The 27,345-nt window shown below is 36.1% G+C and overlaps 1 protein-coding gene across 2 annotated transcripts in view; it reads left to right on the top strand.

The window, feature by feature from the left end:
• The window catches only part of KIAA1328, a gene marked incomplete at its 5' end in the record, with an annotated part of 149,250 nt that overhangs the window by 9,814 nt on the left and 112,091 nt on the right, over positions 1–27,345 (top strand). For both annotated transcript variants that reach the window (XM_084888834.1, XM_084888835.1), the window contains one exon: positions 6,364–6,479. In XM_084888834.1, coding sequence (XP_084744960.1) covers positions 6,364–6,479 — 116 coding nt within the window. The remainder of the gene's footprint in view (positions 1–6,363; positions 6,480–27,345) is intronic.

The raw sequence follows: 27,345 nt of genomic DNA, 5'->3' as shown, positions 1-27,345 counted from the left end.
TTTCACATAACTTTTTCTAAATTTATTACCCTGAATAAATAATTCAATTGTCAAAAATTAACATTAGTCCAATAATATTAATTACAGAGTATTCAGATTTCACCAGTTTTTTTCACTAGTATATTTTTTCCTGCTCCAGGATCACGTTTTGTGTTCAGTTTTCATGTTTCCTTGATCTTCTTCATGTATGTCCTTGCCTTCCATGACTTTGATACTTTTGAAGAATACTGGTTATCTAGTTTGCAGTGTTTGTTTCAATTTGGGTTTTTCAGGGTGTGTGTGTGATTTTAAGTATGATATTACCTGTAGATTTTTTAAAGATGCTCTTCATAAAGTTGAGGGAGTTTTCTTATATTCCTACTTTTATAAGAGGTTTTGTTATGATTGTATGGTAGATTTTGTGGAACACTTTTTGAGCCTATTTTAATGTGAGATTATGTATTTTCTTCTTTAGCTGTTGATATGGTGGATTATACAAATTGATTTCTGAATGTTAATTTTGCTACCTGTAAAAATCTCAGTTTTTATCATAGTTTTTATACATTCCTAATTTTGATTTTCTTATTATTTTGTTTGGAATTTGTACATCGATGTTCATGAGAGTAATTTGTCTATAGTTTTTTTGTTTGTTTGTTTGTTTTTGCTTAGTCTGTTTTTACTATCATGGTGATACTAGCCTTATAAAATGAATTGGGAAGAATTCTATTTTCTAGGAGAAATTGTATAAAATTGGTTTATTCTTTTGTAAATATAGAATTCTCCAGTGAAATCATCTGGGCCTGGAGCTTTCTTTTAAAGAGCTTTTTAATTACAAATTCATTTTTTTTAAATGGTTACAAGATTATTCAAGCTGTCTGTTTTGTCTTGATTGAGTTTTGGGAGTTTGTGGTTTTTGAGAATGGTCCCATTTTCCTAAGTTGTCAAATTTATGAACATGAAGTTGTCTGTGGTATTCTCTTATCTTTTTAATGACTGCAAAGCCTGTAGTGCAAATCAATGGTATTATTGATTTGCACCTTCTCTCTTTTTTAATTTTGTCAGCCTTGTTAGGTTTATCAATTTTATTGATTTTTTTTTTTCAAAAAAGCAGCTTTTTGTTTTATTGATTTTTCTCTATTTTTTTCTGTTTTCAATTATATTGATTTTTGCTCTTAACTCTATTTCCTTTCTTCTGTTGCTGTGGATTTATTTTGTTCCTTTTCTTGTTATTTCTTAAAGTAGAAACTTAGTGCTAAAAACTTCTCTCTCATTATTGCTTTTAATGCTTCCTACATATTTGATTTTTGTATTTTCATTTTTATCCAGCCCTATGTATTTTTTAAAATTTCTTTTGAGACTTCTTCTTTGACCCATGTATTATTTATTTAAAACTTTGGTGTGTAAAAGTCAAGGCAAATGGAGAAAGTGTCAGGAGATTTAGAAAACCTGTGTATTTCTATGATATATTCAAGTATAGCATACTTAATGAATTTCCGCTATTATGAAGATGCACCAACATTATTTAAGGAGAGAAGTCAGAGTGCTTAGCACCAACACTGACCATTAACAGGCATATTTTCGGAATCATATAATATCCAGTAGCTCTCAGCAGAACGTACAAAACAAATAGCATGTTTTTCAATTATAGAGTGACATGCAATATAAAACCAAATGAAAACTATAGCTTTTTTTTTTTTTTTTTTTTTATTGGTGCCTTTGAGGTGAAAAGCAGTCTTACCAAAGCATTAGCCTTTTTTAAAAAACACATAGCCTTTAACAAAGTTAACGGGAAAACTGTATATGTCTAAATCCTAAGACTGGCTTACCTGTATCTTACCTGTTCCATTGAGAATCTAGCTGTGAGGTCCATTTTAATCATTATCTTTATTGGTACTATGTGTGAAAGTTGCAAAAAGATGCTTATAAGATATACTGATGTTACTAAACGAAAATAAATGTTAACCGAAGGTATAAATAAGATTTAAGAATTGGCTTAATAGGTTAGAAAATAGATTCATTCAAACAGGCTGTAAGATAATAGTGACAAATGCAGGATATTATATGCCTAAGAATAAAAATAAAATAGAAATTCACTTAAGAGAAAGATTTACTGATTAGGCCTACCTAGTACATTAAAAAAATAAGCATGGTTCATAGTTCAGTTTAGCCTGAACATGAGTAAGGAATATAGTGCTATTTGGCAAGAAACCAAATAGATTTAAAAAGCCAAAAAATATAGTATGAGTTTTTAATAATCTGCAGATGCCTCCTTAAATAATCTATATATGCTCAGGGAACTTTTTTTTACTTGTGTTAACTACACTAATAAAAGAATGGAGTACACATACAAATTAATAGGCTAATGGGGAATAGATAGCAGGGATTTTATGAATTATTTAGCTGGTGGAAGAGAGTGTAAAAGATAACTTGATATATGGACTCGAAGTAAATGATCACATTTCCCAGGGTGTCTAGCATTGATTTACATTTGCAGAAGAAAAAGTGGAATATTGATTGATCATTTTTGGAGGCATAAGGATAGGAAGATTTCTTTTTGTTCAAAATTGCTGAATTAAGTGATCTCAGAAAGTCTTTAATACTAAAATTAATGAATTGTTTGCATTGGTGGGAAAAGTAGTGTAATTTATGGGGACTTGAAAAATGAATGACTCTGCAAAATATTGTAGTTAGTGCTGAGAGATGGCGACTTCCTTGTGTATGCATTTGCATTTTTATTTATTTATTTATTTATTTATTTATTTACGGTATTTAATTTTTACTGAGACTTTTTAAGATGGGGAGGTTACTGTAGACCAGCTTTTTCAACCAGTGTGCCGTGGCAACTGGTGTGCTGCAAGAATTTTTAAAACATGTAATATCAGGCCATTTAGTCAAGGGCACTGACCTCTTTTTCCTTAGATTGTCATATTAAAAAATGACAACTGCCCTGGCCAGTGTGGCTCAGTTGGTTGAGCATCATCCCGTGTACTCAAAGGTTGCAGGTTCTATTCTCAGTCAGGGCACATGCCCAGGTTGCGGACTCCATCCCCAGTAGGAGGTGTACAGGAGGCAACAGATCAATGTTTCCCTCTTTCATAGATGTTTCTCTAAAAATATGACAACAGCCAACATAACAATAGCCATCTGGTATGACTGAATCAAAATTATACCTTTTTTTTTTTTTTTTTGCCAGATTGGCAAAAAATATATTTTTTGATGTGCAGCAGATTTTAGTAATTAGCGTGTGTATGCCATGGATGAAAAAGGTTGAAAATTGCTGCCATAGACTAATGCACAAACTACTATAGCTTAGTTTTTAAAGAAAAAAAAGTTTTAAAATAATCTTGGCCACATTGCATTTTTTTTTTATATATATGAGCCATATTCGAAGAAGCCTAAAAACATCTCCACTATTTCTTGTCCTGTGCCCACACTGTCAGAGATACATGGTTCCCCAGTGAATACTTGTGCACTAACTCATTTGAGGACTGGTTCTTTTTTAGGCTCAGATACTGATTTTTCCCAAAGGACAGTTTGCTGTTTCTACTTGACATTCTCAGAAGAAAAATAGAAATGTAACATCATTAGTTTCCGATTGTAGTATAAGTAGATCATTATTATTTTATATTTATTCTGTGTGTTTTTTTGTAACTAATTATTTTTTGTCATAATTAAATGTACATCTCAGTACAATAAAAAATTAAGACTTCAATTTTAAGACTTCAAAGATATTCAGTACTTGCAGCACAATTTCTAGCCCAACCACCCAGCTCTAAGGGTATGAGTTCCCCTTTCTTGTTAGATAACAATACATTTTGTGGAAGTTTTTGATATATACTCTGAGGCATTAACTAAATGCTAACAATCTTATTTTATGAACAGGCTATTGTCCTCTTTGTAAATAATTAACAAACCAACTCTGGGAATATGCTCTTGTCAGTTTTAACTGTTTTATCCTATTAGTCAGACATTTCCCTTTCCTGTATTTAGCTTCTCATTTTGTTAATTAACTTGTTGCTCTTACTCTAAATGAGATAGAGAATTGGGTCTTTTTATGTTACTTTGTGGTCTGAGCATGCTTTGATGAAAAATGTAGATCAGGATACCAGATATTTTCTCTTATATATACCTCATGGGAAATATTATTGAACATAAATTAAACAAGAAGACAGATTTCAGAGTGGATATCAAATCTTGAGGTTGTTTTATTGGCAAGTCCTCTGCCTTTAAAGGCTGTATTAATATCCTTGCTTATATTAACTATGCTAATAGGCCACAAAGAAGCTGTGAGTATCTTTAGATAGGCCTGTGGAGGAAGACTTATACTTTGTACTTACCACAGCTTGTTAATTTTATAGCCTCCCAGAGCATAATAATTGCTAACGGGTAGTCTAATAAAACAGCATAACAGAAAAGACCCCCCCCCCCAAAAAAAAAGGCCTGTTTAAACAGCGTAGTGATACATTTTTCAAACGTACTCCAGAAACTAAATTTTAAAAGGAGTGATTTTTCAGGATAGAGCACTTCAAGTTTTGGGAAAAGCTCATCACAGACTCTGGAATTATGGGATGTGTGTACAACTTTTACTCCCTCAATGAACTCTGGAGTTTCCATGGATCTCTTTCAGGCTGAACAAAGGGAGTAAATAAATGTTGGGATATACCTCCATAATAACGTAAAAGTGGCATCTACAAGGGAGGCAGGAAGATTACCTGAGACCAGAGTAGAAATCCTCTTCATTTAGGTATATTTGTTCTTTGTTGTTTGGATTCTTTGTAATAGTATCAGTTTTAGAGATAACCCTCTTAGGAAGAGGGGCCTGAGTCCCATTCATGGGCCTCATATGATGCTAGCCATAAATAATATAGTTGAGGAAATTATTTAAATTGTCAAGATGAGCAAGAAGAAATAAACCTGTTTTTGAACACTATTGTGTGCCATGCATCTCACACATATTATTTCAAAGAAAAGCAATCAATCTTGAACATTCAAAAAATTCTAATGTTCATTGTGTTATATCATTGATTTTAATATCTTCACCGGAAGGCTAGCAAGAAAGGAAAAGCTATGGAGTTTATGTTCTTCAGAAATTGTTCTGATAGAGGAGGGTTCTGAGAGAAGGTGAAGGTAGGAGCTCAGAGGAAGGACGTGGCTTTCACTCACACACATCCCGTGTGGCCCTGTGGATAAACGGTGTACTCTCTTTGGAGAAACAGGCACCAGTAACAGAAATTCAGGGCTAGCATCTCTGTGCACAGACAAACATGAAAATTGGGGCTGTCATTTTAAGATAACTTCTAATGTTGTTTAGCTGTTTTCATGGTTTTTTTAAAGATTTGTTTTCTTCTTTGTTCTTGTTAGGAACCACCCCTTTCTGGTAATATCGAGTTGGAATACTTTTCAGAATTAGACATTAAAGAATCAAAATTATTGGTCGGTCTTTTTAACTTTAAAATCCTTTAAAAAATCTTTATTGTTGAAAGCATTATGTGTGTGTGTGTGTGTGTGTGTGTGTGTGTCCGTGTGTCCGCCATGGACCCTTTCTTGTCCAACCCAACCCCAGGCCTTCACCACCCTATCGTTGGACTAAGGATAAATATAGTGCAGGCTTTATGCTAATGCTGTGTTTTTATTCCAATGTAGTTATTTATATGCTACTAAGGAATACAGAGTATTAGTTCCAGAAAAAAAGGATAAAATTGCCTATGTATTTTTAGTGAAATTTTTAAAAAATATATTTATTGATTTTTTTTACAGAGAGGAAGAGAGAGGGATAGAGAGTTAGAAACATCGATGAGAGAGAATCATCGATCAGCTGCCTCTTGCACACCCCCTCCTGGGGATGTGCCTGCAACCAAGGTACGTGCCCTTGAACGGAATCAAACCCGGGACCCTTCAGTCCGCAGGCTGATGCTCTATCCACTGAGCCAAACCAGTTTCGGCTTTTTAGTGAAATTTTAAGTGATTTATATTTGTTTATGTCATTGACAGGATTTAAATGAAAGTACAAAATATCTAAATTAAAATAGATTGTGCCTATTTTGATAATGAAGAAATGAAACCTAATGTCTTAAAAATTAGATATTTTTCTGTCCCAGATTATAAGTAGGAGCCTGTGTCTTATGTTGGACTTTACATATTTAAGATACTTCTGATAATTGGAAACATTCTTGATTTTAAACTCACATGCGTGTTTTATTGGACAGCTGTAAAAGTTTGCCTTATATAAGGTTAGTTAAAAAAATACATAGAGTAGCCCTGAAGAAACCTTTGAAAGAGGTAAGCATACTCTGGAGAAATCTACTTTGGGTAAACTGCAGCTGTAGGCACATGTTGTATTGTATTCTCATAGGCATTTTCTTTTCTTTTCTTTATTTCTTTTAGAGTAAGCGAGGAAAAGGAAGTGACCGAAGAACGACTCAAAGCTGAGCAGGAATCATTTGAGAAGAAGATCAGGCAGTTGGAAGAACAGAATGAACTGATCATCAAAGAGAGGGAAGATATCCTTTTTGAAAGTTCTCTTTTTTAATGTGCAGGAAGTTTGACCCTTTTGTGAATGCCAAAACCATACTTAAAGATTATTTTATTCTCTTAAAAATACTTAGGTATCAATGCTAACCACAGGGAGGAATTGATGATAAAGTTTACAGTAATTAATTTTTGAAGAGACAGTATAGTTTTGAAGCAAAATGTTTTTTGATTTATGAGGAAGCATCCTTTAAAAAATGTTTAAAGCAATTCAAGAAAGCTTGTTGCTAAAGAAGTCAGGCAGGAATTACTAAGGAATCTCACCATTCATTATGTGCTGCTTTGACAAGGCATAGAACAGATCTCAAGGAAATTAATGCAGAAACAAAACTGAAAAGGCTAGGATTAGATGGAACCTGCTAAAGGATGTTTTATGAATCTGTGTCAGGATCAAGCTTTCTTGTTTTATAGCAAGAAATGCCGAAGTAACAGTAATAAAAGCAAGATAGATGTTTATTCCTCTTTCTTGTAAAAGACATTTGAGTTTTGGTGCAAGGCAGGGGATGACTCCGTTGATTTGAGAGAGTCATGGCATTCTAAGCTTCAGCCATCATGTGCATATTCTAGTCAGCAAGAAGTAAGTTGTTGGATTTAGAAACATAGTTAAATTTTTATATTGATTTTTATCTTTGACCTTGCTAAATTCTCACTTTGTTAATTTTAATAGTTGTTTTCACAGATTCATTAGGGTTTTATGTGAGAACAATTATGTCATCTGCAAATAAAAATAGTTTTCGTTCTTTCCTGATCTTTAAGCCTTTTCTTTCTTTTTCTTGTCTTCCTGCAATACCTCCAGTGATGTATTGAATAAAAGATGAGAAAGAACACCCTGCTCTTGTTCCATGTTTTAGGAGAAATGTGTAATTTCAGCCTTAAGATTGATGTTAGCTATAGGTTTAAAAAAGTTTTTATTTATTGATTGATTTTAGAGAGGAAGAGAGAGAGAAACATTAACTTGCTGTTCCACTTACTTATGCATTGATTGCTTCTTGTGAGGGCCCTGACTGGAGATTGAACCCACAACGTTGGCATATTTGTGGCATATTTGGAACAACCAACTGAGCTATCCATTTTTTTTTTTTTTTTTTTTTTAGGTATCTTTGATCACACTGAGGAATTTGCTTCATTTCAGTTTGCTAAGAAGTTTTTTTTGTTTTTTTTTTATAGTTGTGAATGGGCTTAGATTATTGAGGGCACTTGGCATTCATTATACATTTAGTTATTGTCTGTTTCCCTCATGGGACATTATTTTTGCCTTTTGCACTATTGTACACTGAGAATCTTATGCAAGACCTGTTACCAGATACTCAGTATGTACTCAAAAAATACCTGTTACGTGAATGAATTGTTAAATCTGTGATGTTTGATCAGAGAATGTCTGCATTTTACTGCTTTTGAGAGAAAACTTGATTTTGCTATTAGAGCTGCACATCATTGCACTCTACCACCACCTGGTGTTAGTATATCTAAATTGCAAGAGAAGCTTCTTGAGAGGCGAAGAAATAATGAGAGCCAAAACTGCAAATGTGACTGTAATAATTTTAAAATAAACATATACTCATTTTATATAACATGAGTATGTCTGAGGTTTAGCAAATATTTTTAACATTTAGTAGGCGCTGAAGTGCTTTCTGTTTTCCTGGATGTGAAAAAAGAATGAAGGATTAGTTTAATTATATATGTGAAGGAAATAGAATAAATTGTGAAAGTTGACACAAATAGAGTGAGAGCAAAGGTGTTTATATATTTGCATTCCTGCTCCATCGGCATTTCTTTCCTGTTAGGTGCAAGTTAAACTTGAATTTTAAACAAGGACTTTTCAGCTTCTTAATATCTTGCAATATTTAATATATTGCAAGAAAGTCCATCTTGTGGCCAAGAAGGAAATTTTAGGTTTGTTCTTAAAAATCCAGTCCCTTCATTGCACAGAATTCACTGAGACATAAATGTAGAACTGGGTGGGATTTTATCTGTTACATCAGGCAGCATTTTAGAATGAGGCCATCTACCTCTATATACTGGTTTGAATACCACTGTGTATTTTCACTTCTTGGCCTCCCTTGGGGAAAAAAATTAACTGTCTGCCCTGGCAAGGTGGTTCAGTTGGTTGGAACATCGTCCTGTACTCTAAGAATTTGCTGGTTCGATTCTTCAACAGGGTACATACCTAACTTGCAGGTTAGATCCCTTTTCTGGGTCGGGGGCTTATATATGGGAAGCAATCTCTCTCTCTCTTTCTCTCCCCCCCTCTTTTCCTCCTTTTTTCCCTCCCTCCGTCCATCCCCTCCTCCCTCTATTTCTCCACTTCTCCCTCTTTAAAACCGATAAACATAGCCTCAGGTAAGGATAAAAGAAATACAGTAAAATGGACCATCTGCCACATATGTGTTAATAAAAGTTTTTAAAAATGCAATTCAGGCCGAGACTGGTTTGGCTCAGTGGTAGAGCGTCGGTCTGTGGACTGAAGGGTCCCGGGTTCGATTCCGGTCAAGGGCATGTACCTTGGTTACGGGCACACCCCGGTAGGGGGTGTGCAAGAGGCAGCTGGTCGATGTTACTCTCATCGACGTTTCTAGCTCTCTATCTCTCTCCCTTCCTCTCTGTAAAAAGTCAATAAAGTATATTTAAAAAAAAATGCAATTCAGATATTAAAAAATTTTTATTGGCGCTAAATGGTCAATTTTGTAAAATGTTGTTATTTTTACATAAAGGTTAGACCTTCTTATGGTCAAAATACCTTAGGATGATAGTACTGGGAGCACCATTTTAGTAATAAAGATTATAGTGTGGCTAAGTTCCCTACAAGGCCCCATGACGGTAATACCCCTAGATTTTGTCTTTAAAAAAAAAAAAAAAAATGCTGAGAGGCAATAATTTTTTTGTATGTGTCCCATTTTCATTAATGCATGGTAATTGATGGAGTTGCAGTGACTTGTAGCAGTAATGAGTTCTAAACATAATAATGCACTCTTTTCTAATAAGTGAGCACTGCTGGGGTTTAAAAGCATACTAAATCAGTTGCTTTAGTATGAATTTATTAGTTTTTTTCAGCATTAGCTTTAATAGTAGTTATTTACATAAGCATACATCCCATTAACCGCCATCAGGGCTGGAAAACATGCTGAACTGTTCATATTTTCATATAATTATTGAACATAATGGTTTCATTTGCATTTCTAAACAGTGATGTTTCTGTCAGCCTTGGAAATAGTGTCTTTACGCAGTCCCTATTTCACATCCACTTATTTGACATCGTTAAATTTTATGCTAATGTGCTTCCCTGGAATATCATCAGTAGGACAGATGCTTGCGCTTTAATATACAAATCAGGGATGCTTTTCCATCCCCCAAAAGGCAAAGAAAAAATTTTGAAATCTGCACTTTTAGATATAGAGCCTGTCTCCATATAAATAGGTTTATGAAATAAAATTTTTAGGGTTAAATGTTATAATCTGGTTTTCCCTTCACAGTACTTCATTATGGGTAGCTATCTACCTGACTAGGGTTAGTTTTGTTGTATTGAGTGAGCAGATGAGCTCAGGAAAGATCTGGTTGCTTATGAATATTTAGAATTCTGCTTCTGAAATGTTGATCTTGAGATGCAAGTTTTTCAGGGCCTTTGAATACGTCAGGCCACAGTGTTAGTTCTAAAAGTATTCTCTGTATTTTTGTTCCTTTCATTTCTTAACCTGGATTGTAATATCTCACTGTGGGAGATGTCATTGTTAACGCTCTTGGGCATCCGAGCTCTTGTATACATTTATAAAATATTCAGTGTAAAAAATGAGTCAGCCGGTGGGGGCTGGGTGTCAGATGGGAGGCCAAGAGCATGCCAGTGCAGTAGCAGAGCTAATATGGAAGGACAGGTTTTAGGGGAAGGTACTTGCCCCTTGGATATTACAAGTACTATCAGCTTTTGTGTCTCTCATATGTGGATGCTTTTGTGAATGCTGCCAATCAGATTGCTGGAGATTTTTAAACAGAACCAAGTAGAGAATTGTTTTGAGAGCGGATTCAGGTATTTTTGGTGCGCACTACAAAGACATAGCTCTTCTGGGGCCCCTTCTTCTCTTGTGTTCTGACAGCTCAGGGCAGCGCTTTAGACCCGCCGAGCCAGAGCTAGTCTGCAAAGTTCAAAACACAAGGTCGGCAGCCTGGCCGGATAGATAAAGAAGTGGCTTTAAGAGGAGTTCCTGCCGAAACCGGTTTGGCTCAGTGGTAGAACATCGGTCTGCGGACTGAAAGGTCCCGGGTTCGATTCCGGTCAAGGGCATGTACCTTGGTTGCGGGCACATCCCGGTAGGGGGTGTGCAAGAGGCAGCTGGTCGATGTTTCTTTTTCATCGACGTTTCTAGCTCTCTATCTCTCTCTCTTCCTCTCTGTAAAATATCAATAAAATATATTTAAAAAAAAAAAAAAAAAAGAGGAGTTCCTGCCCCAAAATACTTGCTAAAAATATATGAGAACTGACAGAGCCTAAAACCGATGCAGCATATAAGGATGATTTGGATAGAAATGTTACTTGGCTTATGAGGCCAGGAGGCAACTGATGTTTTTGCAAGGACTTCTTTTCTTTGGGGTTTTGCCAGGGAAGAAATATAAGGGTTATGAAGAAACTACGAAAGAGTTGGAGTTTCATAGCTATTCATTTTCACCCCGACTTTTTCATGGATTTTCTATGTGAGCTCTTGAACTAGTATGAGATTAGGATTTCTCACAGTAGTGGGATCTTCTCAACTATCATACTGAAAATATTGTGTCCTGCTGTTCAGCAAAAACGTAGCCTTCATTGTTGCCAGATAGCCCGTTGTGTATGAAAAATTTTTTTAATGTTCTGAAAATCTAGCCTCATTTATAAGCAAGGCAATATTTTCAGCTATTTATAAAGCTATTTGTGGTTACATTCTTCATTGACAACATTTTTTTATTTTTATTTGGTGGGGTGCAGTTTGCAACCAAAAAAAACCACCATTTATCTTTTTCCTCCTTATACACATTTCTTCCTTTTCTGGGAAGAGGTTTAATGTCGAAATGAAAATTTCATCTGCCTATTCAGTTTTATTTTGATATTTAATCTGACAGCTTGCCCCTGAGTGTCTCTGCTTCTCTAGAACTTTCCTACCTTCAGGGCAGCAAGTTTTACGTGCTAAGTGACTGGTTTTCAAGCCCTCACTTCAGAGGATAAAAGACCGTGGTTGTAGGACAGTTTCCTTGTAGGTTTCTTACACATTTAAAATTCTGGATAAAGTTGTATATCTATTCTAATAAAAGGCTAATATGCTAATTAGACTGGGAGACCTTCCTGATGTCCTTCCAGACAAAGCCATGGCAGCGGGGCCAAGAGAGGTGGTTAGGGGCGATCAGGCCAGGAGGGGAGGGCACTGGTGGTGATCAGGCTGGGGGGGGGGGCAGTTGGGGGAGAGAAGGCTGGCAGGTGAATGGTCAGGAGCCAGTGGTCCTGGATTTGAGACAGATGTCCAGTCCTGTGGGGTCGGGCCTAAACTGGCAGTCGGACATCCCTCGAGGGGTCCCAGATTGGAGAGGGTTCAGGCCAGGCTGAGGGACACCTCCTCTCCCCCGCCCCCCACCCACCCCGAGCACAAATTCCACGCACTGGGCCACTAGTTATCTATAAAGTGCCAGCCATTGAGAGGACATTACTTGTTTGGTTATACTGATTTTCTCTTTTATGGCTGGAAGAACACAGTGACCACCTCCCTTTTAGAGATGATGCAAGGGCTTCGAAATAAACCTGAAGCATTGTGAGAGTGCCTCCTGTTCTGCAAAGCTGTAGGCACTCAGGCAGCCACTGTGCTGCACCTGTTTAAGGAACTTTTCATGTATGGCAGTGGTCGGCAAACTCATTAGTCAACAGAGCCAAATATCAACAGTACAGCAATTGAAATTTCCTTTGAGAGCCAAATTTTTTTAAACTTAAACTTCTTCTAATGCCACTTCTTCAAAATAGACCCGCCCAGGCTCTGGTATTTTGTGGGAGAGCCACACTCAAGGGGCCAAAGAGCCGCATGTGGCTCATGAGCTGCAGTTTGCTGACCACAGATGTAGGGTATTTGAATTTGCACTGCATTTCCCCCAATTGTTTTCCAGGACAGTAATTACTGATAGAATTCTCTAGCCTGTGGTGATATTTACAAATATATCTGTTAATCTTTCCTCAACTCTATGATTAGTTCTAGTATTTGAATACTTTGTGCTAGTAGGGAATACTTAATAATTAATGCCTTCTTTAATTTTTTAAAATTTAACCTACTTTTTGCTGATTTTAAAAACATATATACATTATGGAATATTTTTAAATAATGCAGAATATTGCTTCATTCTTGAAATCACCAGTGTATAGAATATTCATGTTTTCCTAGTTCATCATGTAATCATGTCAATGGATGCGAGTAGGTCTAGTTTGACATTACAGTAAAAATTAGAATTTTTCAGATATCTTACCTTTAACTTTGTATCAATTAATTATATTTTATTTGAGGTAAAATATCAAGCATCTCTTTTGAATACAACAGAAAAGTCAGCCAAAAGGTGTTTATTGGCAGATATTTATAATAATCCTTGCCAGTTCAATTGTGCGATGGTATTTCCAAAAGGTTGCTGCTTTATTTGGTGGTCATGCTTAGGTCTATCCAGTGAGGGGGAGGAAGGACTAAAAAGAAAGAGAAGCCTGAAATGAATGTGATCTTAGGGAGAATGTTGGGAAAACGAAATGCCCATAGAGCTCATTTAGTGCCGCTCGGAACACCTGAGCCTTGCGAAGCCCGGGAACTAGAGAGCTCTGTGAGTGTGGAAATAACTGGCCTCCACACTTCAGGTTCCTGCTCTGAGAAAGGAGGATAATGATAGTCTTTACTTCAAAGAGTTGTTGTGAAGATTAAATGAAATAATGCATATTTAATGCTTCGTGCCATGACTAACCACATTAGATTCACTAAAAAAAATAAATAAAAATATGTTTATTTATTTATTTATTTAGCCTGTCATTGACTTTCTAGAAGCAGGCAAAGATAAAGGGACCCTAGCTTCCTTTATTCATTTTCCTCTCATGTCATTCCCTTGCTCCTGCAAGGGCACCCCTTGGCTATGAGATGGGAGGATCACCAACAATACCAGGGAGCCTGTTAGGAATGCAGGATGTTAGGCCTCATGCCGAACTTCACTTTTCAGGACCTGCATTTTAACAATATCCCTGTATATTAAAGCACTCTCTGTGCCAATTTCTTGCAATAGGAATGCTTTGTGTAAGAGATATGAGCAATGGAGAAATGTAAGTTTCACTGTCTTCTAAGTTCTCGTTTTTCCATTTGTACCTTTGGGTCATGTTGGGAAGTGTGTGTGAGAGCGTGTTTTCCACTAACTTGTCTTCTGCTGCTGTTAGGTGGATTACTCTACAGGTGTCAGGTGTGTGGTGCAGAGCTCCTGTGTGCATGTTGCTTCATGAACCACTTGTTCCACCAATTACGGAGAAAGGGGAATTAATATTTCTGAATATTACGGATCTACCCATTTCTCCTTGCCATGTTATCCATTTTTGCTTCATGTATTTTGAAAATCTGTTTTCAGGTGCAAAAAGTTTGAGATTATTACCTCTTCCTGATGAAGTGATCTCTTTATCATTATGAAGTAGCTAGCCTCTTTATGCCTGGTAATATTCTTTGCTTTCAAATCTACAATGGCTCCTGTTTATTAAGCTACTCTGGCTGTCTTTGATTAGTGTTAACATGGTATATCTTTTTGTTGCCTTTAAATTTTAACTTGATTGTGTCTTTATATTTAAAGTACATGTTTTATAGCAAGCAGATAGGTGAGTTGTACTTTTTATTTTTAATCCAGTCTAATATCTATACCTTTCAACTGAGGCATTTCCACCCTTTATATTTTATATGATTCTTACTACAGTTGCACTGGTGTTTATCATTTTGTAATGTACTCCATTTGATCTTTGTTCCTTCGTCTTTCCTTTTTTTTTTGCCTTCTTTTAGATTAATGGAATATTTAAAATTTGTAATTTGTATTTTATTTTTTTGTTGGCTTATTTGCTGTCACTTTGTTCTTTTGGATACTTATTGGATGCTGTAAGGTATATATATATATATATATATATATATATATATATATATATATATATATACCTTTAACTAACAATAGCCAACCTTCCAATGATGAATTATACAATAGCTACATTATGATAGTGTAGCATCATTTTCACCTATTGTTAAAATTATAATTAATGTTGAGAGACTAAATGCTTTCCCACTAAAATCTGAAACAAGGCAATAATGGCCTCTGGCACCAATAGATAGAGTCATTCAGGTTACCTGTTTCTTCTTGAGTAAGCTTTGGTAATTTGTGTCTTTTAGGGAATTAGTCCATCTCCTCTATGTTTTCAAATTTATATACATAAAGTTGGAATAATGCATTAATTGGGGGATTAATGAAATCAGTATCTTAAATTATATTATTTTAACTAACTTGGAATAAAATCAGCTAGTTTTTCTTTCTTCCTCTTGAATAAACTTAAAAAGAAGTATGAAACAGTTATTACCTCTTTATGTAGGAACTGCTCAGTTTGTCCTTTCTTGAGCTTGGGCCTAATAGTTACTTGAGAGAGACAATTATTATTTATTAAGGCACTAAAGTAATTTGTTTTCATTTATTTAATCAACATACAGACAATTTATCTTTCTTGAATCCATAAAGGTTTTTTATAGCTAACTAGAGGTCTAGTTCACAAAATTCGTGCACAGGGGTCTGTGTCCCTCAGCCCAGCCTGCACCCTCTCCAATCTGGGACCCCTTGAGGGATGTCTGACTGCCTGTTTAGGCCCAGTCCCATAGAGATTGGGCCTAAACGGGCAGTCAGACATCTCTCTCAAAATCCAGGACTACTGGCTCCCAATCGCTCCCCTGCCTGCCTACCTGATTGCCTCTAACTGCCCTCTCCTGACAGCCTGGTCACCCCTAACCACTCTCCCCTGCTGGCCAGGTTGCCCCTAACTGTCCTCCCCTGCAGGCCTGGTTTTTCTCAACTGCCCTCCCTTGCAGGCCTGGTCCCTCCCAACTGCCTTCCCTTGCCAGCCCGGTTTCCCTAACTGCCCTTCCTTGCAGGCTGGTCCCTCCCAACTGCCCTTCCCTGCTGGCCATCTTGTGGTGGCCATCTGGGGGCAGCCGTCTTGTGTTAGTGATGGTCAATTTGCATATTACCTCTTTATTATATAGGATTCTGATTATAGTTTTGCAAACTAACTTGAGAGATTATATCAGGTGTGAATATATGTACAGGGGATTTCACAATATAATTTGCAGCTATGGAAGTCAAATCTGTATATTAACCCTTTGCACTCCGCTGTCCCCTCTCAGGGGACATCGGAATTCTAGCATATCACTCGGATGTCCCCTCTCAGGGGACATTGCAGTTTATTAGTGATTACGGAGAATTGAGTTATTTCAACGCACGTTTCCGCCGCAAAGTAGCGTCGAGTAGCTGGTAGCCAATGTCCAGAATGGTTCGGAGTGCAAAGGGTTAATTATTGATTAAAAGGAAGTGATGCCAGTTTTTTATAATAATATATTACATGTAAATTGAGTAGCTTCCCCGTTTTATAATACATTTTTAAATGAACTTTATTGTTAGTGAAAGTTCACAAAAGAATCCCTATTTCCACAGCCAAATTGGAGTAGGCTTAATTTTCCATCCAAGTTTACTTAGTAGTGACAGAATTGAGTTTTTTATTGTTGTTGTTTAACCAACAATAAAATACATTTTTTCCCTTAATACTTTTATAGCATCGAAATACATTTTCAGTCCTTAATCTTATTTTGAAATAAGTCATTTTTAGTAGGGAGTGTTCACTACAGTGATTTTGGGTGGAGTTGTAACAATTTATAAAGAGTGCAATAAGGTTGTATCTCATTAATTTATTTTTTTAAAAAACATACATGAGTACTACAGACTTAAAGAAATTTCTTAGTTTCATAGGCACTGTGTTGGGAAGCAATTTGTCATAGTTATGATCATAAGTACTGTGTGTGACTCCTTTTAGTCCTTTTTCCTCCCAGTCTGATAATATCTAATGCACTTAATTATGCCTATGATGTAACTTTGAGAAATAAAAGAAAGTAAGGTTCTTTTAATAGCCACACATCAAGATTACCTGTAGTGACAAGAATAAATAAGGCTGGTTGAAAAGATGGTGAGTCCTTAGTATATTTGTGGTAACAGCTCAGAAAACCGAAATTCACAGAGGTTATGCAACTCACCTAATGTTAATCAGTTAGTAAGTATTCCAGCTGGTTTGGATCCATCCCTGTCCCTGAAGCTCTAGCTCTTTCCAGTTAAGCAGGGACACTTTTATTCTAAAGAAGCAGTTGGTTTTCAGATGAAAATATAAAAAGACTGCATATTTTATGTATTGTGTTGAAATAGGGTGGTCTAATTTTAAATATATGTATATAGACTTTATTTTTCATACTTCAAAAAATAATGTTTAAATATAGTTTCCTCTGATTTCCAATGTTACTACAAAGGTTAATGTTTAAGTGGCAGTCTGGTATTTGACAGCTGTGGATTATTATCTTTCAATTATATACAAATAATCAGAACTTTTAAGAGCATAAAAGTCAGTTTTGCACTTTCAAATACTTTTCTGGCTTATTTTTATTTATGGTCAGCCTGGCAATTTGTCTTTGCATTAGTTGACTCCATGTTATATAGCCATCTTATCCTAAAACAAGTCTGTTTAGTTCAACAATTTCCTTTCTCTTTATTTATTCATGTTGTCTGTTTTTCATGCTACAGCAGATTTTATCCTCTATCTAGCTAAGTCTCTCCACTGCCAACTAAGGAAATTAATCTTCCCTATTCACACTATTGGGAGATGTTCTTGCCCTTATTTTAAAATTGTTTATTAATTACTTATAAATATTTATAGTATATTGTGTGCATTTTTAGATATTTTTGCCTGAGAAAAGATCTGCACTTTGTTTTTAAATGCATATTTATTTTTTTACTGGTTCCTCAATACAGTTTTACATATGTATTTAACCTACCAAAAGTCTGAAGTTAATATCTTTATTCTTCACCCATACAACACATTAATCCTATTACTGATCTCCAGTTTGTATGTTGTCCTTATCATTTGAATTTGGGGGGTATTTTTTTTAAACTTTTTTGAGTTTTAACTAAATAAAACCCACACAGATTATTTTTTGCCTCTCAGATCTTCTACCTGGCTTCACTTACCTTCTGTTACAAGTACATTCTTTAGCACTTCTTTTTGTGAAGATTTCCTGGTACTCATCTATATTTCTGTCTAAAAATGTTCTTATTTTATTTTCATTCTTAAAATTCTAAGTTGACAGTTACATTTGTCTGCTCACTGAAGATATTTCACTGTCTTCTCGTTTCCATTTTTTATTCATCTTTTTTGAGAATTCCCAATCCTCTTTTCATTATCTGTTTTATTTTGTGGTTTCATCATAATGACTCTAGGTATGAATTTCCTTCTGTTTACCCTGCTCAGGATTCATTTGTTATCTTGAATCACTGTTGATTTGTATTTCATTGGTAGTGAAAAATTTTATTATTATTTCCTTACCAGAGGCCCAGTCAGAGGCCCATTGTGCACAAGTAACTCGTAGCCACTTGTCCCAGCTGGCCGCCCTGCCCTCCGCCACTCCTAGCTCTCCGTTAGTAGCTCATACCCTGCCCTCTGGAAGAGCTGCTGCTTGTTTGGTTGTGATGGCATTATGGCGTGACGGCCACGGGCCTTTTATATAAGAGATGTTGCTGTTGCCCATTCTTTCAATCTTTGCCTTCAGGAAACTCTAGTTATATTTTAGATCACTTGATTCTATCCTTCCTATCTTTTCAACTCTTATATCATCTCTACTTTATGCAGCTAACTTGTTCAGATCTCTCTTAAGCTCTATTTCTCATTTTATTTCTGTCTAAGCTACTGCATTAAGTACATCCATTAAAATTTTAAACTTCCATCATATTTTTATAGTTAAAACATTTTGTTTGGATCTCAAATCTACTTAGGCATTCTTTATTGTTTTCTGTCCTCTGTTCACGTGTTCATCTTTTGTTTTCTTTCATTACCCATGTTAAATATAGTTACTTTAAGGGACAGATAGGAAGCCCATGTAAGTCTCTGTTTTTTTGTTGATTCTTTCTTATGTTGTTTTCTTGCCATGTAGTTACTGAAGTTTTTGCTGTGAATTACTTACTGCTTTATAGTTTTATCTTTGGGGAGTATTTGAGGTTTATGATAAAGGTAGGTGTTCTTTCAAAGTTGACTTGGGTTTTGTTTTCCCCTCAGGGGTATGTCTCTCTCTCTCTCTCTCTCTCTCTCTCTCTCTCTCTCTCTCTCTATCTCTATCTCTATCTCTCTCTATCTCTTTTTAATTAAAAATATATAGCTTTATTGAAATATATATTTTTATGGAAACATTATTTTATGCCCTCAAGTTCTCTTGTGGATTCTGTCATGTGGTAATCTCTGTAATCTGGATTATCATCTTCTACCACCTGGGTAATATAAGTTTTAGCTGAAAATATACAGGAAGGGAGGCTCATGGTGACAAAGTCTTCGGGTGATTTGTGCAGTCACTTGAGCTTTTATTTTCCTCACATAGTGTGAATGTAATACAAATATAGTGAGGAAAGTGAGAAGCAGGGCTGCTCAGCCTCTCTCTTTGTGGGCTAAAGCATACAATAAGCACTCAGAGGGAAAGTCTTCTGATGAGACAGCAAAGAGTCCTGGATATGGTGGTGGATATTAGCTTTAAATTCTGATACCTTGGTTATCTTCATAAAAATTCCAAAGAATCTTTTTAAAAATAATTCTAGAACTATTAAATGAGTTGAAAACATTACAGGATACAAGGTTAACATGCAAATGTCTGTCACAAAGAACAACTGGAAACTAAAAATTTTTTAAAAGCAGCATTTACAAATAAAATAATTAGGCATTAAATATATGCAGAGTCTGTATGCTAAAAACTTCAAAATGCTGATGAAAAAAATAAGAGAAAACCTAAATAAACAGATAGACTAACCATGTTCACGGAGTGGAAGATTTAACATAGTAAATATGTTATTTTTTCTGGAATTGTTAATTCCTACCAAACTCTAGGCAACATTATTTGTAGATACACACAAGGAAATTCTAAATTTATGTGGAAAGTTAGAAGAGCTAGGGTATCTAAAACAATTTTTTACAAGAAGAAAAAAGTTGGAGGACTTCCTCAACCCAGCTTAGTTCAAGAAATCCAGTGCAGTACAGTTAATGGATAGATCCATAGATTAATGCAGCAGCATAGACACTCCAGAACTGGGCCCCCACAAGTGTCACAGTGGCTTTGGACAAAGGTACAGCAGTGACTTCGGCTAGGGAACGAGTCCTTGGATATAGGACTTGCACTCTGGGGAAAAGCCATAGAACAGGAAACTAACCCAGTGTTTCCTCCTTCTGATTGGCAACTCCCCTCCTACTTTTCCTGTTTCTGATTAACCTTCAGTGCCTTGAGGTAGATGGCTTTTGTTTTTTACATCTGTAGTTTTTATGTGTAGAGCTGTGGAAGAGTTGGTTCAAAACAAACTATTAAAAAAATTTTTTTTAAAACACCAAAAAAAAAACCCATACAAGTATACTATTTCATCATTGCAGGAAGTGGGATTTTACTTATTTTTCTTTTGATTTGTATAACATCTGTTATACTGCCTCTTTCCCCCCCCTCATATTGGCAATTAGCATTTTTCTTTTTTCCTATTAGTCTTGCAATGGTCTTATCAATTTTATTAATGTTCAAGAAGCCCATTTTGGGCATTTTTCATTTTCCATCATGTCTGATTTTGTGTGTGTGTGTGTGTATGTGTGTGTGTGTTATTATTGTTTTTTCTGTTCTTATATGGATTCTTTCCAATCATTTTCTAGCATCTTACAATGGAAACAGATCATTGTTAAGATTTCTTCGTTGTTACATAACCATTAAGAACTATAAATATCCATTTAAGCTCTGATTTCTTTGCATTACATAATTTGTGAAATAATGTATTTACATTATCATTCAGTTTAAAATATTTTTTACTTTTTTGAAAAATTTTTACATGAACTATTTAGAGTACATTGTTATTGATTTCTGACTTATTTACTTTATGCCTACACATATTCTATATAATTTTACCCTTTAAAATTTAATGAGACTTGTATTACAGCCCAGTATGTAGTCTATCTTGATGACTCTATGTGCACTTGAAAAAAATATATACTAGTACGTATGTACTTTGTAGTTGTTAGTAGTAGTGTTTTCTAAATTTAAATGTTAATTGAACCAAAGCACTTGATAATGTCATTTGAAGCTATACTACTAAGTATATATGCCTTTGTTATTTTTATATGTGCATAATGTATTTACCCTTTCATTATGAAATTTGCGTCTGTGTCTGTGGAAATACCTCCACTCTTAAGTCCATGTTGATATTAATATGGTCGCAGTGACTTTCTTATGCTTACTGTTTGCATGACCTATCTTCTTCCATCCTTTATACTTGAAATCTATTTCCCCCCCCCCCCCCAGTGCATTTATGCATGCAGTCTATAGCTGGGTGTTGTTTTTTATATCCAGTCTAACAGTCTGTATTTTAAAATGAGTGCTTAGTCTATTACACTTATTTAATTATAGATATGGTTGGATTTAGGTATTCCATTGTGCTATTGCTTACTGTTTGTAATATTTGTCCGAGCCTTCTTTTCTGCTTGTTTTGTATTAGCTGAATGTTTAGTGCATTATTCTGATTCCTCTATTGGAATTTTAGTTGTGCCACTTTATAGTTTTATTTAGTGGTTGCTTTAGGGATTACAGGATGCACTTTATTAAAGTAGAATTTAAATCCTGGTGCTTTTCACATACTTTTCTGTGTAGATTATAAAAAGATTGGGTCATTATTCAGACACTGAAACAAAGTTATTTGTAATCAATTTGTGTCTTTTGAATCTTGTTTTTAAGCATCATTTCAATGTCTCCATAGCAATCTTTATTCTGGGGCCATTTTCTCTGAAAACCCTATCAAATACTTGTGTAATATATAATTTCTCTGTTCTGGCTGATGGGAATGCTATGTCTTTTTATCCCTGTGTGAGCTCTGGCAATTATCCAGCCTCTTTCCAGTGGCTCTTTCACCAACTTCATGGTCTTTACTGGGGATTAGTCACACAGTTTCTGTGTGACTGAGTGTAGTTACCAAAAGCAGGTGTGCACATCATTTTTAAAAACTATCTAGACAGACAAATTGGTACAGTTCAAGGCTCTACATGAGCAAAACAATTTTTATCAGAACATTCTAAGAAGTCAGTTCCCAAGAGTCATTCAAGGGCCAATCACAAACAGGTCTCTTCCCTGCACATAGTCCTACACAAACTATTCCTAAAAATTGAAGAGGAGATTTCTCAACAGAATATTTGCAAGTCAAATCCAGCTGCATAAAAATATCTATAATATACTAATCATGACCAAAATTTAAAAATAGTCAGTGTAATTCACCATTTTAACCAAAAGCAAACAAACTGTATGATTATCTCAATGGATGAAAAAAATATGACAGAATGCAACATCCATCTATATATATAAAAGCCTAAGCGACCTTTACAACCGGTCAACCAGTCGCTATGATGATGCACTGACCACCAGGGGGCAGACGCTTAATGCAGGAGCTGTACACTGGTGATCAGTGTGCTCCCACAGCCAGCCTCCCACAGCCGGCCAACCTCCCACGATCCCTCTCCCCAGCCAGCGGCCTGATTGGCCCCAATCACTGGTCAGGCCAAGGGACCCCACCCGTGCATTGGGCTCTAGTTCATTGTAAATTTCTTTGACAACTTGAAATAGAATAGAATTTCTCAGTCTTTTTTAGGACATTTGTGAAAATCTTGCACTTATTCTTAAATGGGAAGACTTTATACTTTTCCACTTAGGATCAGAAACAGTGCTGGAAGTTTGTTTCCGATCCTAAGTGGAAAATGATCATTTTAAACTGATTTATGATTTTTTTACTTTCATGTATAAATAGAACTTTTACTAACTCAGTGCGACAAATACTTTTTGTGGTACACTTTTATTATCCCTAAGTTTGTTTGTTTTTCCTATTGTTTTGTTGTCATTTATTTAATTTCATAGGAATTTTGTATAATAGGAGAATAAAGAATAAAAAATGAGCAATTTTGGTTTTGCTCTTTGAAAGATATTACTTTTTACTCTTCTGAGCATTTACAACCAAAATTATAAAATGGCTATTGCATAATTTTTAGGTCATTTGGTTTGATTTAAGAGAGAAGATAGTGAAAGATAAAATAGTTGATAGGCAGTGGTAGTGTTTTGAGTAAAAGTGAACCATGTATAACATTTATTGTACTTGGTTGCAAAATGCATAAAACCTCTTTTTTTCCTTGTAGGTATTGGTCCCCTGAAGAGGCAGGGACTCAAGACAAGGCTCAGGTAGTTTTTTTGGATAAGTTAAATAAGTTTTAGATGTGTTCAGTTTGACTTGACTCGTAGGTCTTTCAGAATATGTCCATTTACCAAAGATGTAAATTGGCCTTATAAGGTTCAGTGAAGTCAGAGTTGTGTATGTTATTAGCAGAAGTGAAAGTAAGAATAATGTAAAATTATAATATTTTTCTTGCTTAGTACATAGACATATATTTCGCAAAGTTTTTTAATGCCAGCTATGTACTAGGTACTGTCTTATGGACTATATTGGGAAACAAGATATTGTAATGCAGTGTGGTAAACATATTTTCCGGGTACAATTTCAGAGAGCAGAGCAGAGGCTAACGGGGATCAAGAGAGACTTCCCAGAGCAATTGACTATTGATCTGAATCTTAAAGCACAAAGAATTTAATCAAGAAGAGAAGGCAGAGGAGGGAGTGCCAGACAAAAAGAAAAGTATGTGAAAAGCACCAGGATTTAGAAAGAGCAGGGCGTAGTCCAGAGAACAATATTGGCAGATGCTTCCAGGGTAGCACCTTTCACATAGTTTAGCAGTTCTTTCTTTGTCCTAATAGCAAAAATTTATTACAGAGTTTGATTTATTCTTCTTTGTGACATCAGTGTCGTGCACAGCATTTAACACACAACAGACACTACAAATGTCTTGAAAGAATAACCACAGTATGATAAATGGTACCTTATTTTTAAATTTTTATCTTTTGGCATAAACCATTGTGGGAGTTGTTCGGAGCAAAGAAGACTTTGTATAAAACAGTGAGTTGAAACTTGAGAGATGAATAGAAAATTACCATGCCAATAAGTAAGGGGTAAAGAAAGAAACATTCTGGACAGAAGGACATATTCCAACATAGAGAGATACAGAGAGCACAGACCTGCACCGTTTAATATGGTAGCCATGAGCTACATGTGACCGTTTAAATTTAAATTGATTCCTGTTGAATAAAATGAAAAATTCAGCACCTTAGTCACACTTGCCACATTTTCAGTTCCCTGGTTCCCTGCATGTGACTGGTCCTGGATAGAATGGTTATAGAACGTCTCATCATCACAGACGATTCTGTTGGATAGCACTATTGCAATGTGTTTAGGAAACATCAGGAGTTTGATGTAATGAAAGTACAACTTGCAGTGCTGAGATGGAAATTGCAAAGGCAAGATGGAGGAAATGATCCTGGGTGGGTAAGTTTAGTCCAAACATTGAATGTTTTGAATGGCAAAGGGGTTTGGACTCACTCTGTTGGGTATCAGCTAGGGGAGGAGGAGTGATTTTGATTATTGAAGATAGGGGTCAGTAATTTAGTCTGATGGGTGTTTTAAATAATTTTCTGCAGCAATATGAAGAATGTTTTGAAAGGGTGAAGTTAGTGTTCAGATGCTTGCTGTATAATAAATCAGTAGTCCAGATGAAAGAGATGGTAAAGACTGAGCCAGAGGTAATGAGGTAATGAGGATAGAAAAGACAAGACAGACTTGACAGTGGCTTAGAATAGAATAGGTATGAGGATTTGGGTGGGACCTAACATATCTGATGATCCTGATTTCTGAATTGGGAATATAGAATAGGCATATATGGGGAAAAGATTTTCAAAAGAGAAAAAGGTTATGACTTAATTTTGGCCATATTAACTTTGAAGATAAGCTCAATTTGATTAAGATAAGAATGTGGAATTGAGAATAAAATTCAGGACCCAATATGTGCTTTTGAGAGTCATCAGAATGTAATTGGCTTCTGAAGTTTAGAGTTTGGATGAAATTGCCAGGAAGAACTTAAAGCATGAAGACAGATAAAAGCCAAGGATAGGACCTAACACTTATTAAGTGTAGAAAGACAGGGGCTTAGGATGAGAAGAAATAGCTATCGAAAAGCAATAGTGTTGAGTTGTGCCAAAAATTGCTGAAGGAAGATAGCAATTCAACAGAGTTACTGATCCAGAGAAGTCAGATAAGAGAACTATAAAGTATACATTGGATGTGTTGAACAAAAAGTCATTGGGGGCCTTAAGGAACTGCAGTACGCCGAGCCACCAAGTGAATTCTGCTCTTTATTTCGGTGAATTGATGAAGGGCTGTTGGGAGTAGCAGGACTGAGATGGCCTGGTGCACGAAATTTGTGCATGGGTGAGGTCCCCTCAGCCCAGCCTGCACCTTCTCCATTCCGGGATCCCTCAGGGATGACCAACTGCTGGTTTAGTCATCCCCAGCAGTTGGACATCCCTCTCACAGTCCTGGACCTTTGGCTCCTAATTGCTCATCTGCATGCCTGACTGGTCATCCCTAATTGCCACCCACTCACTGGCCTGATCACCCCTTACTACCCCCCCCCCCCCACTGCCAGCTTGGTTGCCCCCAACTTGCCCCCTGGTCACCCCTAACTGCCCCTCCCCCCTGCTGGCCTGGTTACCCCTACTGCCCCCCTGCGGCCTGGTTGCTCCATGCAGTCTGCTGTTCAGTCGTTTGGTCCTCCCTCACTAACCCTCTGCCGACCTGGTCGTAGGCAGCCATCTTGTGAGGTCGTGAGAGTTAATATTACCTTTTTATTATATAGAATAGGCAAGCATTAATGAGATAGTGGTTTTCAGTAGAGCTCTGGTAAATACCCTATCACCCCAAATATAATAAGGGTACCATTATTAAACCTTTTCTTCTTTATATCTTAATTCATTGTAACTAAGATAAACTGGTGCTTTTATATCCAATTTGGGAAGAAAACATGAATTCTGTGAGGTTTAAATTTTTTTTATGTAATTAATGAAATATGACATAAGCATAAATTGCTTGGGCTTTTATTCACAAATGTCTGCTATTTTGCATGTGTTAAAATGTCTGCTATTTTGCACATTAAAAACTATGTGTTTTGCCGAAACCGGTTTGGCTCAGTGGATAGAGCATCGGCCTGTAGACTGAAAGGTCCCAAGTTCGATTCCAGTCAAAAGCATATACCTTGGTTGTGGGCACATCCCTAGTGGGGAGTTTGTAAGAGGCAGCTGATCGATGTTTCTCTCTCATTGAAGTTTCTAACTCTCTATCCCTCTCCCTTCCTCTCTGTGAAAAAAAATAAATAAAAAATAAATAAAAAATATATATAAAACCATGTGTTTTTTATATATACTTATACATGAAACTCTGCTTACTTAGGAATTAATATATAGTCATATTTAATCAATTTTATCCCATTTTATTCATTCTTATTTATTGTGATCCAAACAGATAGTATTCTAACAAGCTTCAAAAGCCTAACAAAATAGCAGCATTTTTTTTTTAAATGAGCATTCCTGTTAATTTACTGTAAAAGAGGCTTGACTATGATGGCAGGAAAGCTGCTCTTCTTAACTCTATAAAAGTGCAAGGTGGACAGAAATGGAGTGTGGAGCTTCATTGTTTGGAGCAGGGCTCCTCAGGCTTGAATGTGTACATCAGTCACCTGGGAGCTGGAGAAAGTGCAGGCTCTGGCCCATTCTGGAGAGGCCCACGGTTTTGCATTTCCCACAAGCTCCCAGGTGAGACCAAGGCTGCTGTCCATGGGCCACACTGCAGTGAGTTTTTCTTTGTGTGAAGCAGGTTGATAGTGTGGGAAGGTAAGCCCAGTGGAGGCAAGCTGCTAATATTGAAGTGCACTTTGGTAAGGGAGGCATGTGACAGTGAGGTGTTCAGTGTGATCAAGAATGTCAGCTACGTGAAGGATTATGAATCCCTAAAGGTTTTATTCTGACTTCCCTTTTATTTGAATGTAATGCTGGTATTTTTCAGAACATGGGAGGCCTGTGAGAAACTCCACTTAACATCTGCGAGAGCAGCTCTTGGGCTGTTTGTGTTCCCTCAGACCTAGTCTCTCTCTTTAATGGACTGCTTATTTCTCTTACGCAACTTTTTGACCAGTTCAAGTTTTGAATGACATGTGAACTCAAAACAGGAATGATCCTGACTGTTTTTGGGTTATTTTGACCTTGTCTCACCTCAGACTTCAGGAAAAATTTGGTTGTCAGAGCAGCAGCACAAACTATTTAGTACAATGAATAGCCTGAATGGGAATAGTGGCTATGTGTTTATTTTTTCCCCTCCTAAAATATTGTAAACATCTATAACTGAAGAGAGAGAGCCTTCCTAAAAGAAGATAAAAAAGTCAGTACTTTCATGGAAATAAAGCACGTTTTTTAAAGTTACAAAATTTAGATAATTATTTGTAATTACTCTTATCCTATACACTAATATAGTAGAGGCATTTAAATTTTACTAGTTGTTATACAATTAGTTCTGCTATAATAACGTGTGTTCCTAAACATCACCCATGCAAAATGATGCCAAAAA

The sequence above is a fragment of the Pipistrellus hanaki genome, assembly GCF_964339955.1.
Source record: "Pipistrellus hanaki genome assembly, chromosome: 6".
Lineage (NCBI taxonomy): Eukaryota > Metazoa > Chordata > Mammalia > Chiroptera > Vespertilionidae > Pipistrellus > Pipistrellus hanaki.
The sequence above is the reverse complement of the archived record's forward strand: the minus strand, read 5'-3'. Positions and strand labels throughout refer to the sequence as shown.